The sequence below is a fragment of the Canis lupus genome, chromosome 5 (genome assembly GCF_011100685.1).
Source record: "Canis lupus familiaris isolate Mischka breed German Shepherd chromosome 5, alternate assembly UU_Cfam_GSD_1.0, whole genome shotgun sequence".
Lineage (NCBI taxonomy): Eukaryota > Metazoa > Chordata > Mammalia > Carnivora > Canidae > Canis > Canis lupus.
Window position 1 is genome coordinate 40,813,594 of NC_049226.1, and position 14,431 is coordinate 40,828,024.

The following is a 14,431-nucleotide window of genomic DNA, read 5'->3' on the forward strand; positions in this document are numbered from 1 at the left end:
TGTGTACTGATGTGGCATTCTGCAATGTGGCATTCAGAACTCATTTATTAGCTCTAGTAGTTTCAGTGTGTGTGTGTGTGTGTACACTACTTTGGGTTTTCTATAGATAAAATAATGTCATCTGCAAATACAGATAATTGTACTTCCTCCTTTCCAATCTGGATGCCTAATATTTTTTCTTCCTAATTGCCCAGGCTAGAATCTCCAATACCATGTTCATTATGATTTCTGAACACTGAGATTATGTCTCACTTCAAGGGTCTATCTCTGTCTCTTATTTTTTTTTTTTTTATTTATGATAGTCACAGAGAGAGGGAGAGAAAGAGAGACAGGCAGAGGAAGAAGCAGGCTCCATGCACCGGGAGCCCGATGTGGGATTCGATCCCGGATCTCCAGGATCGCGCCCTGGGCCAAAGGCAGGCGCCAAACCGCTGCGCCACCCAGGGATCCCATCTCTGTCTCTTATTAAATGGCTCTGAATACTGCATCTTTTATTGTCTGTGAAATTCCTACTGGATGCACATAAGGATCTATACCTTTCATATATTCTATCTCTACTTTTTCCCATTTTTATTTATTGTGGTTAAAAAACACATAAAATACATAACTTAAGTATTTCCTATTACTCCAATTATGTTTTTTAACCATATAGTCATTTTTAATGTACAGTTTAATATACTAAATAGACTCATAATGTTGTGCAACTATCACCACCATCCACCTCCAGAACTTTCTTCATCTTATGAAACTGAAACTCTATTATAAATAAACAATAAACAGCTCCTCCCCAATTCCCCTCCCAACCTCTGGCAACCACCATTCTACTTGTGGCTATGATTTTCACTATGCTGAGGACCTCATAAAAGTGGAATCACACAATAAAGGCATACCTTGTTTTACTGTGCTTTGCTCTAGTGCACTTTGCAGATACTGCGATATTTAAAAATTAAAATCTGTGGCAATCCTGCATCAAGCAGTCTATTGCCACCATTCCTTCATGTCTCTGCATCACATTTGGTGATTCTTGTAATATTTCAAACTTTTTCATGATTATTACATTTATTATGATGATCTGTAATCAGTGATCTTTGATGTTACTGATGCTATTGTTTTGGGGTGCCACAAGCTGCATCTATTTAAGACAACAAACCTAACTGATAAATGTTATGTGTATTATGACTGTTCCACAACTGGACATTCCCCCATCTCTCTCCCTCTTCCTAGTCCTCCCCCTTCCCTGAGACCAAAAATATTAAAATTGGGGCAATAATCCTATAATGACCCATGAGTGTTCAAGGGCAAAGAAGAGTCACACGTCTCTTAATTTGTATCAAAAGCTAGACATGATTGGGCTTAGTGAGGAAGGGATCTCAGAAGCTGAGACAGGCTGAAAGCGAGGCCTCTCGCACCAAACAGCCAAGCTGGGAAGGCAGAGGAGAAGTTCTTGAAGGAAAGGGTAAGTGTCACTCCAGGGAGCACAAGGATGAGAACAAAGCACTCTTGGATGTGGAGAAAGGTTTAGTGTTCTGGAGAGAAGGCCTAACCAACCCCAACACTCCCTGAAGCCAAAGCCTAACCCAGAGCCAGGCCCTGACTCCCTTCCCTTCTGTGAAGGCTGGGAGGTGAGGAAGCTGCAGGAGAAAGTCTGAAGCTAGCAGAGGTTGGTTCCAGAGGTTTAAGGAAAGAAGCCATCTCCATACCATCAAAGTGAAAAGTCAAGCAGCAAGTGCTGATGCAGAAGCTGCAGCAAGTTCTCCAGAAGATGGAGCTCAGATAACGAATGAAGGTTATGAGAAGGCACTCAACAACAGATTTTCAATGCACATGAAATGGCCTTATATCAGAAGATACCATCTAGGACTTTCACAGCTAGAGACAAATCAGTGTCTGGCTTCAAACGTTCAAAGGAAAGGCTTTACTCTCTTGTTAGGGCCTAATGACTAAGTTGAAGCCAATGCTGACTTACCAGTTTAGAAATCCTAGGGCCCGTTAGAATTATGCTAAATCAGGGTGCCTGAGTGGCTCAGTGGTTGAGTGCCTGCCTTTGGCTCAAGTCATGATCCCAGGGGTCCTGGGATCGAGTCCTGCATTGGGCTCCCCATGGGGAACCTGCTTCTCCCTCTGCCTCTCTCTCTGTGTCTCTCATGAATAAATAAATAAAATCTTAAAAAAAAAACTTTAAAAGAATTATGCTAAATCTACTCTCCTGTGCTCTATAAATGGAATAACAAAAACTGGATGATAGTACATATATTTACAACACAGTTCTCTGAATAGTTTAAGCCCACTGTTGAGAACTACTTCTCAGAAAAAAAGATTCCTTTCAAAATATTACTGCTGATTGACAATGCACCTGGGTCATCCAAAAGCTCCAATGCAGATGCACAGTGGGATTTCTGTTGTTTCTGGGCTTGCCAACAGAGTGTCAAATCTGCAACCTACGGATCAAGGAGTAATTTTAACTTTCAAGTCTTACTATTTAAGAAATACATTTCATAAGGCTATTCCTGTCATAGAGAGTTATGCTTCTGATGGATGTGGGCAAAGTAAATTGGAAACCATCTGGAAATGATTCACCATTCTAGATGCCATTAAGAACATTCATCATTAATGGGAAGAAGTCAAAATATCAACAATAGGAGTTTAGAGGAAGCTGATTTCAACCCTATGGATGACTCTGAGGAGTTCAAGACTTCAGTGGAGGAAGTAACTGCAGATATGGTAGAAATAGCAAGAGAACTAGAAACAGAAAGGGAGTCTGAACATGGGACTGAACGGCTGCAATCTCATGACAAAACTTCAGTAGATGAGGAGTTGTTTCTTATGGATGAGGAAAGAAAATGGTTTCTTATGATGGCAACCACTCCTAGTGAAGACACTGTGAAGACTGTTGAAATGACAAAACAAAGGATTTAGAATATCTCACGAACTTACTTGATTAAAGCAGGAGCAGGGTTTGAGAGGATTGACTCCAATTTTGAAAGAAGTTCTGAGATGGATAAAATGCCATCAAACAGCATTCAGTGCTACAGAGAATTCATTCATGAAAGAAGAGTCCATCAATGCGGCAAACTTTAGTGTTCTCATTTTTAAAAATTGCCGTGGCCACCCCAACCTGCAGCAGCCACCACCCTGATCAGTCAGCAGCCAGCAACATCAAGACAGGACCCTCAAAAAAAAAAAAAAAAGACAGGACCCTCCACCAGCAAAAAGATCCCAACTTCCTAAAAACTCAGATGATGGTTAGTATTCTTTAGCAATGAACTATTTTAAGTAGGATATGTACATTTTTTAGACATGTTATTATACACTTAACAGACTGTATAGTATAAACATGACTTGCATATGTACTGTAAAACAAAAAAACTTTTCATTCACTTTATTGTGACATTCACTTTGTGGTGGTGGCCTGGAACCAAACCTGCAATACCTCTGAGGTTTGCCTGTATTTGTCTTTTTGTGACTGCCTTACTTCACTTAGTATATTGTCCCAAGGTTCATCCATTTTGTAGCATGTGACTCTCCTTCCTTTTTATGGCTGAATAGTACTCCATTGTGTGGAGATATATATATATCATGTTTGCTTATCCACTTATCTGTAAAGCAAAAAAGAAATAGCATTTGTGCATGAGGCACACAGAGAACCTACTTAATGATTCCTTGCACTGTGGTCTTATTCACACTCAGTCCTTTCAGATAATACACAGTAAGAATTTGAAAATCTTCTGTACTTTAACTCCACATGTTGGTGGACATGTGGGTTGCTTCCATTGTTGGCTCCTGTGAATAACGCAGCTATGAACAAGGTTGTACAGTAGTTCTTGAAGATCCTGCTTTTAATTTTCGTGTATACCCCAAAATGACATTGCTGGATCATATCATACTTTTATTTTTAATTTTTTGAAGAACCACAACATTTTCTTTTCATAGTGAGTGCACCATTGGTGGTTGGTCCCACCACCAGCAGTGTACAAGGGTCTCAATTTTTCTGTACTTTCACCAACTTCTATTAGTTGTTTTTATTTTTTTAATAATAGCCATCCTAAAAAAAAAATAATAGCCATCCTAACAGGTATGAGATGATATCCCAATGTGTTTTTTCATAAATATTTCCTAATGATCAGTGATGGTGGGCATCTTTTCATGTGCTTACTGTCCATATGCGTATCTTCCTTGGAGAAATACCTATTCAAGTCCTTTGCTCACTTTTTAATCCAGTTGATTTTTTGCTACTGAGTTTTAGGAGTTCTGACTATATTCTGGGGTATATAGACAGAGAATTTGTGAATATTTTCCCATAGGATTTGTGAATATTTTCTCATTTTGTGGGTTGCCTTTTTACTCTGTGGATCTTGTCTTTGGATGCATGCACATAATTTTTCAATTTTCATAAATTCCAGCTTGTCTGGTTTTCTTGTTGTTGTTGCCTGAGCCTTTGGTGTCACATGCAAGAAACCATTGCCAAATCCAATGCTGTGAAGCTTCTGCCTTATGTCATCTTCTGTAAGTTTTATTGTTTAGGGCTTACACTTAGGTCTTCGATCCACTTTGAGTAAGAGTTAAGAGTGCAACTTCATTCTTCTGTATGTGAGATATCCAGTTTTTCAGTACTCGTTATTGAAAAGACTGTCCTTTCCCCATTGAATGGTCTCATCATCTTTGTTAAAAATCATCTGATCAAAAAAAAAATCATCTGATCACATATGCATGGGTTGGTCTTTGTACCTAATTCCATCTATTTACATGTCTTTGTTTTCTTTTCTTTTTTTTAAATTTATTTTTTATTGTTGTTCAATTTACCAACATACAGAATAACCCCCAGTGCCCGTCACCCATTCACTCCCGCCCCCCACCCTCCTCCCCTTCTACCACCCCTAGTTCGTTTCCCAGAGTTTGCATGTCTTTACGTTCTGTCTCCCTTTCTGATATTTCCCACACATTTCTTCCCCCTTCCCTTATATTCCCTTTCACTATTATTTATATTCCCCAAATGAATGAGAACATATAATGTTTGTCCTTCTCCGACTGACTTACTTCACTCAGCATAATACCCTCCAGTTCCATCCACGTTGAAACAAATGGTGGGTATTTGTCATTTCTAATAGCTGAGTAACATTCCATTGTATACATAAACCACATCTTCTTTATCCACTCATCTTTTGATGGACACCGAGGCTCCTTCCACAGTTTGGCTATTGTGGCCATTGCTGCTAGAAACATCGGGGTGCAGGTGTCCCGGCGTTTCATTGCATCTGTATCTTTGGGGTAAATCCCCAGCAGTGCAATTGCTGGGTCGTAGGGCAGGTCTATTTTTAACTCTTTGAGGAACCTCCACACAGTTTTCCAGAGTGGCTGCATCAGTTCACATTCCCACCAACAGTGTAAGAGGGTTCCCTTTTCTCCGCATCCTCTCCAACATTTGTGGTTTCCTGCCTTCTTAATTTTCCCCATTCTCACTGGTGTGAGGTGATATCTCATTGTGGTTTTGATTTGTATTTCCCTGATGGCAAGTGATGCGGGGCATTTTCTCATGTGCATGTTGGCCATGTCTATGTCTTCCTCTGTGAGATCTCTCTTCATGTCTTTTGCCCATTTCATGATTGGATTGTTTGTTTCTTTGGTGTTGAGTTTAAGAAGTTCTTTATAGATCTTGGAAACTAGCCCTTTATCTGATACGTCATTTGCAAATATCTTCTCCCATTCTGTAGGTTGTCTTTTAGTTTTGTTGACTGTATCCTTTGCTGTGCAAAAGCTTCTTATCTTGATGAAGTCCCAATAGTTCATTTTTGCTTTTGTTTCTTTTGCCTTCGTGGATGTATCTTGCAAGAAGTTACTGTGGCCGAGTTCAAAAAGGGTGTTGCCTGTGTTCTTCTCTAAGATTTTGATGGAATCTTGTCTCACATTTAGATCTTTCATCCATTTTGAGTTTATCTTTGTGTATGGTGAAAGAGAGTGGTCTAGTTTCATTCTTCTGCATGTGGATGTCCAATTTTCCCAGCACCATTTATTGAAGAGACTGTCTTTCTGCCAATGGATAGTCTTTCCTCCTTTATCGAATATTAGTTGACCATAAAGTTCAGGGTCCACTTCTGGGTTCTCTATTCTGTTCCATTGATCTATGTGTCTGTTTTTGTGCCAGTACCACACTGTCTTGATGACCACAGCTTTGTAGTACAACCTGAAATCTGGCATTGTGATGCCCCCAGATATGGTTTTCTTTTTTAAAATTCCCCTGGCTATTCGGGGTCTTTTCTGATTCCACACAAATCTTAAAATAATTTGTTCTAACTCTCCGAAGAAAATCCATGGTATTTTGACAGGGATTGCATTAAACGTGTATATTGCCTTGGGTAACATTGACATTTTCACAATATTAATTCTGCCAATCCATAAGCATGGAATATTTTTCCATCTCTTTGTGTCTTCCTCAATTTCTTTCAGAAGTGTTCTATAGTTTTTAGGGTATAGATCCTTTACATCTTTGGTTAGGTTTATTCCTAGGTATCTTATGCTTTTGGGTGCAATTGTAAATGGGATTGACTCCTTAATTTCTCTTTCTTCAGTCTCATTGTTAGTGTATAGAAATGCCACTGATTTCTGGGCATTGATTTTGTATCCTGCCACGCTACCAAATTGCTGTATGAGTTCTAGCAATCTTGGGGTGGAGACTTTTGGGTTTTCTATGTAGAGTATCATGTCATTGGCGAAGAGGGAGAGTTTGACTTCTTCTTTGCCAATTTGAATGCCTTTAATGTCTTTTTGTTGTCTGATTGCTGAGGCTAGGACTTCCAGTACTATGTTGAATAGCAGTGGTGAGAGTGGACATCCCTATCTTGTTCCTGATCTTAGGGGAAAGGCTCCCAGTGTTTCCCCATTGAGAATGATATTTGCTGTGGGCTTTTCGTAGATGGCTTTTAAGATGTTGAGGAATGTTCCCTCTATCCCTACACTCTGAAGAGTTTTGATCAGGAATCGATGCTGTATTTTGTCAAATGCTTTCTCTGCATCTAATGAGAGGATCATATGGTTCTTGGTTTTTCTCTTGCTGATATGATGAATCACATTGATTGTTTTACGGGTGTTGAACCAGCTTTGTGTCCCAGGGATAAATCCTACTTGGTCATGGTGAATAATTTTCTTAATGTATTGTTGGATCCTATTGGCCAGTATCTTGTTGAGAATTTTTGCATCCATGTTCATCAGGGATATTGGTCTGTAATTCTCCTTTTTGGTTGGGTCTTTGTCTGGTTTTGGAATTAAGGTGATGCTGGCCTCATAGAACGAATTTGGAAGTACTCCATCTCTTTCTATCTTTCCAAACAGCTTTAGGAGAATAGGTATGGTTTCTTCTTTAAACGTTTGATAGAATTCCCCTGGGAAGCCATCTGGCCCTGGACTCTTGTGTCTTGGGAGGTTTTTGATGACTGCTTCAATTTCCTCCCTGGTTATTGGCCTGTTCAGGTTTTCTATTTCTTCCTGTTCCAGTTTTGGTAGTTTGTGGCTTTCCAGGAATGCGTCCATTTCTTCTAGATTGCCTAATTTATTGGTGTATAGCTGTTCATAATATGTTTTTAAAATCGTTTGTATTTCCTTGGTATTGGTAGTGATCTCTCCTTTCTCATTCATAATTTTATTAATTTGAGTCTTCTCTCTCTTCTTTTTAATAAGGCTGGCTAATGGTTTATCTATCTTATTAATTCTTTCAAAGAACCAACTCCTGGTTCTGTTGATCTGTTCCACAGTTCTTCTGGTCTCGATTTCGTTGAGTTCTGCTCGAATCTTTATTAACTCTCTTCTTCTCCTGGGTGTAGGATCTATTTGCTGTTTTTTCTCTAGCTCCTTTATGTGTAAGGTTAGCTTTTGTATTTGAGTTCTTTCCAGTTTTTGAATGGATGCTTGTATTGCAATGTATTTCCCCCTTAAGACTGCTTTTGCTGCATCCCAAAGATTTTGAACGGTTGTATCTTCATTCTCATTAGTTTCCATGAATCTTTTTAATTCTTCCTTAATTTCCTGGTTGACCCTTTCATCTTTTAGCAGGATGGTCCTTAACCTCCACGTGTTTGAGGTCCTTCCAAACTTCTTCTTGTGATTTAGTTCTAATTTCAAGGCATTATGGTCTGAGAATATGCAGGGGACAATCCCAATCTTTTGGTATCGGTTCAGACCCGATTTGTGACCCAGTATGTGGTCTATTCTGGAGAAAGTTCCATGTGCACTTGAGAAGAATGTGTATTCAGTAGAGTTTGGATGTAAAGTTCTGTAGATATCTGTGAAATCCATCTGGTCCAATGTATCATTTAAAGCTCTCATTTCTTTGGAGATGTTGTGTTTAGAAGACCTATCAAGTATAGAAAGAGCTAGATTGAAGTCACCAAGTATAAGTGTATTATTATCTAAGTATTTCTTCACTTTGGTTATTAATTGATTTATATATTTGGCAGCTCCCACATTCGGGGCATATATATTGAGGATTGTTAAGTCCTCTTGTTGGATAGATCCTTTAAGTATGATATAGTGTCCCTCTTCATCTCTCACTACAGTCTTCGGGGTAAATTTTAGTTTATCTGATATAAGGATGGCTACCCCTGCTTTCTTTTGAGGACCATTCGAATGGTAAATGGTTCTCCAACCTTTTATTTTCAGGCTGTAGGTGTCCTTCTATCTACAATGAGTCTCTTGTAGACAGCAAATAGATGGGTCCTGCTTTTTATCCAGTCTGAAACCCTGCGCCTTTTGATGGGGTCATTAAGCCCGTTCACGTTCAGAGTTACTATTGAGATATGAGTTTAGTGTCATGATATCTATTCAGTCCTTGTTTTTGTGGATTGTTGCACTGAACTTCTTCTTAAAGGGGAATTTTAAGAGTCCCCCTTAAAATTTCTTGCGGAGCTGGTTTGGAGGTCACATATTCTTTCAGTTCCTGCCTGTCTTGGAAGCTCTTTATCTCTCCTTCCATTTTGAATGAGAGCCTTGCTGGATAAAGTATTCTTGGTTGCATGTTCTTCTCATTTAGGACCCTGAATATATCCTGCCAGCCCTTTCTGGCCTGCCAGGTCTCTGTGGAGAGGTCTGCTGTTACCCTAATACTCCTCCCCATAAAAGTCAGGGATTTCTTGTCTCTTGCTGCTTTAAGGATCTTCTCTTTATCTTTGGAATTTGCAAGCTTCACTATTAAATGTCGAGGTGTTGAACGGTTTTTATTGATTTTAGGGGGGGAATCTCTCTATTTCCTGGATCTGAATGCCTGTTTCCCTTCCCAGACTAGGAAAGTTTTCAGCTAGAATTTGTTCAAATACATATTCTGGACCTCTGTCCCTTTCGGCGCCCTCGGGAACACCAATTAAACGTAGGTTTTTCTTCCTCAGGCTGTCGTTTATTCCCCTTAATCTATCTTCATGGTCTTTTAATTGTTTGTCTCTTTTTTCCTCAGTTTCCCTCTTTGCCATCAACTTGTCTTCTATGTCACTCACTCGTTCTTCCACCTCGTTAACCCTCGTCGTTAGGACTTCTAGTTTGGATTGCATCTCATTCAATTGACTTTTAATTTCTGCCTGATTAGCTCTAAATTCTGCAGTCATGAAGTCTCTTGAGTCCTTTATGCTTTTTTCTAGAGCCACCAGTAGCTGTATAATAGTGCTTCTGAGTTGGCTTTCTGACATTGAATTGTAATCCAGATTTTGTAACTCTGTGGGAGAGAGGACTGTTTCTGATTCTTTCTTTTGAGGTGAGGTTTTCCTTCTAGTCATTTTGCTCAGTGCAGAGTGGCCAAAAGCAAGTTGTATTGGGAAAAGGAGAAAAAGAGAGGAGAGAAAGAAGGAAAGAAAAGAGAAAGAGGAAAAAAAAGGAAGAAAAAAAGAAAAAAAAGAAGAAAAATAGAAAGAAAAAGAAAGGAAAAAAGGGTGGGGGAAGGAAACAAATCAAAAAGCAAAACAAACCAAAAAAAAAAAAACAAAAAAAAAGAAAGAAAAAAAAAAAAGAACCACGGGGGAGTATCTTCTGATTCTGTGTCTTTAAGTCCCTTGACTTCCCCTGGAACTTGTCTGTCTAGCTGGTCTTCTGGGGAAGGGGCCTGTTGTGCTGATTTTCAGGTGTTAGCAGTTGGGGGAGCTGCTGTGCCCCTGCCTGGTGCAGGGCTCAGTGGGGGTTGTTTACCCCGTGAGGCCGCAGGAGGAACAGCCCCAGTGGCGGGGCCAGCTCTGGAAACCTGGATTCAGCCCCCGCAGGAACTCCGGAGCTCTCCGTCTGCAGGGCCTGGAGGCTCCGGGCGGGGCCGCTGATCTGCTCAGCTCGGGGCAGGAGCGTCCTTGCTGTCCTGGGCCCTCCCGGCCTCTGCCTGTCCCGGGGGAGGCGGGATCCTGGGCTGTGTCCCGGCGCTCTGTGCTCCGGAGCCTGCGGTGTTGGATTCGCGCTCCCGGGCCGCAGCCCCCTCCGCGGAGCAGCCCCCGAGCCCCTCCGAGCTGCTCCGGGTCCCGGCTCCCGCTGTGTGCGCTGCAGTCCTTAGGGAGCGCAGTTCCTCTGTTAGTGTCCCAGGGAGCCCGAGGGCATCCCCGCCCTCCTGGGTCCTGCTCCAACTCCCTGGGAGCCCCTCTCCGCCCGGGAAGGTCGGTGCAGCTCCTGCTCCTCCGGGACGGGGCTCTCCTGTCCTGGGGACACTCGCCCCGGCCTCAGCCCGGCTCCTCGCGGGGCCCCTCCCCCTTGGAGGCCTTTGTTTCTTTCTTTCTTTTTCCCCGTCTTCCTACCTTGATAGAAGCGCGAACTCTTCTCACTGTTGCATTCCAGCTGTTCTCTCTTTAATTCTCAGGCCGAATTCGTAGATTTTCAGGATAATTTGAAGGTTTTCTAGGTAATTTGGTGGGGACAGGTGATTTGGGGACCCTACTCTTCCCCTATCTTGCCCCTCCCCATGTCTTTGTTTTCTTCTGGAATTTCCACTGATCAATCTTCAAGTTTATGATTTGCTTCTCCTGATTTAACATATCTGTTTATCCCATTAAGTATTATATCTGTATAGCTATAATCTGTGATTTAAAAATTCCTATCTGGTTCTTTTCCAAATATTGTGCTTTTTGGTTTCAGCTCCTTCTTTTATGTTTATTGACTTTAAGCATAATACTTTCCTATTCCCCGATTATGATTATTACTCCATCATCTTAAGTTCTGAACTCTAATTTTTCTGTTTGTTGTGTCTGTTCAAACTCTTGCTCATGGTGGTTATTTCTTTGTATTCTGTAATTTTGACTGTAAGCTCACTCCTGCAGGGACTTGTTTTTTTTCTTCCATAGGAATAATGAAGAATTATTGCCTTACTGCCTCTAACAAAGGAAAGTGCATGACAAAAAACAGGAAGTGGAATAGTTGCTGCCAGAGGCTGAGGGCAGGGGGAGCGGGTAATTGCTGAATGGGTAGAGTTTCAGTCTTATGGGATGAAAAGGTTCTGGAGTTTGGCTGCACAACAATGTTAACACGACTGAACTGCACAGTTAAACCTGGTTAAGATGGTAAATTTTGGGGGACCTGGGTGGCTCAGTTCGGCTCAGGTTATGACCTCAGGGTCTTAGGATCAAGCCCGTCAGGCTCCCTGAACAGTAGAGAGTTGCTTCTCCTTCTCCCTCTGCCCCGTCCTTCCTGCTTGTGCTCTCTCATATGTGTTCTCTCTCTAATAAATAAATTAAAAGATGGTAAATTTTGTTATGTGGTTTTTAGCACAATTTAAAATAAAAACAAAAGGAAGGCTAGGACAGAACAGGTAGAAAAACATGAAGATCTGAAGATGATAGAGGCAGAAGACCGGTACTGTTGATCACATACCTATGCACAAGCTCTAGCATCCACATTTAAATAGAGAAGCCACACCAAAACCCTCCCTTGATGGGATTATTTCCCACCATCAACTACCAAACCTCCAGACAGAATGGTCTACCTCAGTAGCCTCTGCTCCTTTGCCAACCCCGAAAGTCAGTGTTTGCTGGAATATGGCTCTTGCTCCCCATCTAAGGTCTCCGATGACCTGAAATCTTAGGGACACTTTCCAACCTCACCTTATGCTACGCCCCTCCTGCCCAGAAGCCCTCCACTCAACTGTCATTCCTTCTGTGACTCATTCTTCATAGCTGGCTTCCTCCACAACATGTTCTCCTGATTTTCTTCATTCCACATTGGCCTGTCCTCCTTTTTGGCTGAGCTGTCCTATTCTCAACTTCTACATCTACATGGGGTTTGCTCCTAGACATTTTCCCTTTTTCTTCCTAAATGTCAGCATCAATCCCCACTAAAAAAACCTTTGTTTTGGGGACGCCTGGGTGGCTCAGCGGTTGAGCACCTCCTTCGGCCCAGGGCGTGATCCTGGAGTCCTGGATCAACTGCCATTATTGGGCTCCCTCCATGGAGCCTGCTTCTCTCTCTGCCTATGTCTCTGCCTCTCTCTCGGTGTCTCTCATGAATAAATAAATAAAATCTTAAAAACAAAAACAAAACCTTGTTTTTGAGAATAAAAAAATAATACATGGAAACAAAAATGGCCCATATCCCACTGCCCAGAGGGGCTTTGTTGATCTTTAACAAAAAAAAGGGAATACTTGTACAGGTTTGGAATATTCCAAAAGAATCAAGAGGTAAGAGGCACAATTATTCAAGCCAGAAACTTGGGGGTCATTTGTGATTCTTCCTATTCATCGCCTTGCCTTCCACATCCAAACCCTGGTCACATTCTATCAACTCTGCCCTAGAACACAACTAACCCACTTTTCTACCCGCCCACCAGCAGCCTCCTATGTGTTCACCTAATGATTCCAGTAGCCTCCTTCCAGAACCCCTCAAATGTCTGTTCTCCCCTAAGCCAGCTTCTACATGTCACCCCCTTCTTTCCTCACTAACCCCTTCAACCAGGTTCCCATTTCGGGTCCCTGAACGCGTCATGTGTTCCTTCCCATCACATAGCCTTCGCCCACACTGGGCATCAGCTCTCAGCCTTGGGCTTCCGGGGCTGGCTCTCCCTCACCTTTCCAAGCTCAGCTTACCTAGTGGCTCAGAAGGACTGTTTCTGACTGCCCTCCCTAAAAAGGTATCCATCTCTATTTTTATGCATCTAGGACTTTTTTTTGCTTCTCCTGTGGTACATGTCATATATATTTGTAATCCTCTCATGTATCCGTTTGTCTCTGTCTCCCCACCAGCCCACAGGCCACGAGAGGGCAGAGACTATCTCCGTCTCACTCTCCATCATGTCCTAGCACCAACTTCATATGTGAATAAACATGCCAGGCGTTGTGCTAAGTGCTGTGATACATTATTGTATTTAGTCTTCACTTGCTACATACGTATTATTTTTTTCCATTTTGTATATGGGACAACTGAAGCTCAGAAAGGTTAAGTAATGAGCCCACGGCTGCACAATGGGAGGAGCAGCATGGCAGAACTCAAACCCAGGATCTGGCCCCCAAATCTACACTCCCTCCAGTATGCTTGGCTCACCCTCCTGCTGTCTGGTTTTTCCTCTCTCCCCAGCACACAGCACAGTGGGTTGAATGAATGCAATGATGGCCCAGCAGAGTTTATACAGAGAAGGTGCTGGGTCTTACCCCAAGGTTCTTACCATGTAGGCTGCAGAGGCCAGTTCGTAAATGATGGCCTGGGCCCCAAGCTCTGTCACACTAATCAGTCCTGAAATGTTGGCACAGACACACACAAAACACATCTTAGGAGGTGGATTAAAGCAAACATTTTCCTTATGAAACTAAAACATATCTTAATTTAAAAGAAGCTTGGGTGGTACCTGAGTGGCTCAGTCAGGTAAGTGTCTACCTCTTGGTTTCAGCTCAGATTATGATCTCATGGGTCATGACATTGGGCCTCACAGGCTCCGCACTCGGCAGAGAGTCTCTGAAAATTCTCTCCCCTTCTCCCCAACTCATGCATACACGCACAATCTTTCTCACTCTCTCAAATAAATAAATCTTTTAAAAAAAGAATTTTAAAAGAAGCCAGGACTGCTCCCAGAAGGAAGCAAAACCAAAGGCAGAATTCACTATCTGTGCTGAGGAGAGCCCCAGAGGTCCACTCCTAGGAAGCTTCCAAGAACTAGAGCAGCTAAGACCTGAAACGAGTTCAATCTGCAAGCTCCTGTTCTACCAAGGAACAAAACATCAGGTTTAAAGTAGAAAACAACAAGGCTCCTAAAGTTGCAGGTCATTCCTTGGGGAGACGTAGGATCCCAATGTGGGAAGAAAAGGATGGAAAGCAGTGGGACTCTGTATAGACATGGTGGGACTACTGGAGTATCCAAATGTCCCCCAGGAACTTTAACATCAATTATTTATCATCCTCTGTCTCTATTATTTCCTCTATAACTTTACTGGCAATAAGATGGCTAAGGTGAGGGGCATCTTGGTGGCTCAGTGGATGAGTGTCTGCCTTCGGCTCAGGTTGTGAT

At 42.0% G+C, this 14,431-nt stretch overlaps 1 protein-coding gene across 3 annotated transcripts in view; it reads right to left on the reverse strand.

Annotated features, from left to right (window-relative positions):
* The window catches only part of ALDH3A2 (aldehyde dehydrogenase 3 family member A2), a 125,084-nt gene that overhangs the window by 82,148 nt on the left and 28,505 nt on the right, over window positions 1-14,431 (reverse strand). For all 3 annotated transcript variants that reach the window (XM_038537037.1, XM_038537036.1, XM_038537035.1), the window contains exon 10: window positions 13,595-13,662. In XM_038537037.1, the coding sequence (XP_038392965.1) occupies window positions 13,595-13,662 (68 nt within the window). The remainder of the gene's footprint in view (window positions 1-13,594; window positions 13,663-14,431) is intronic.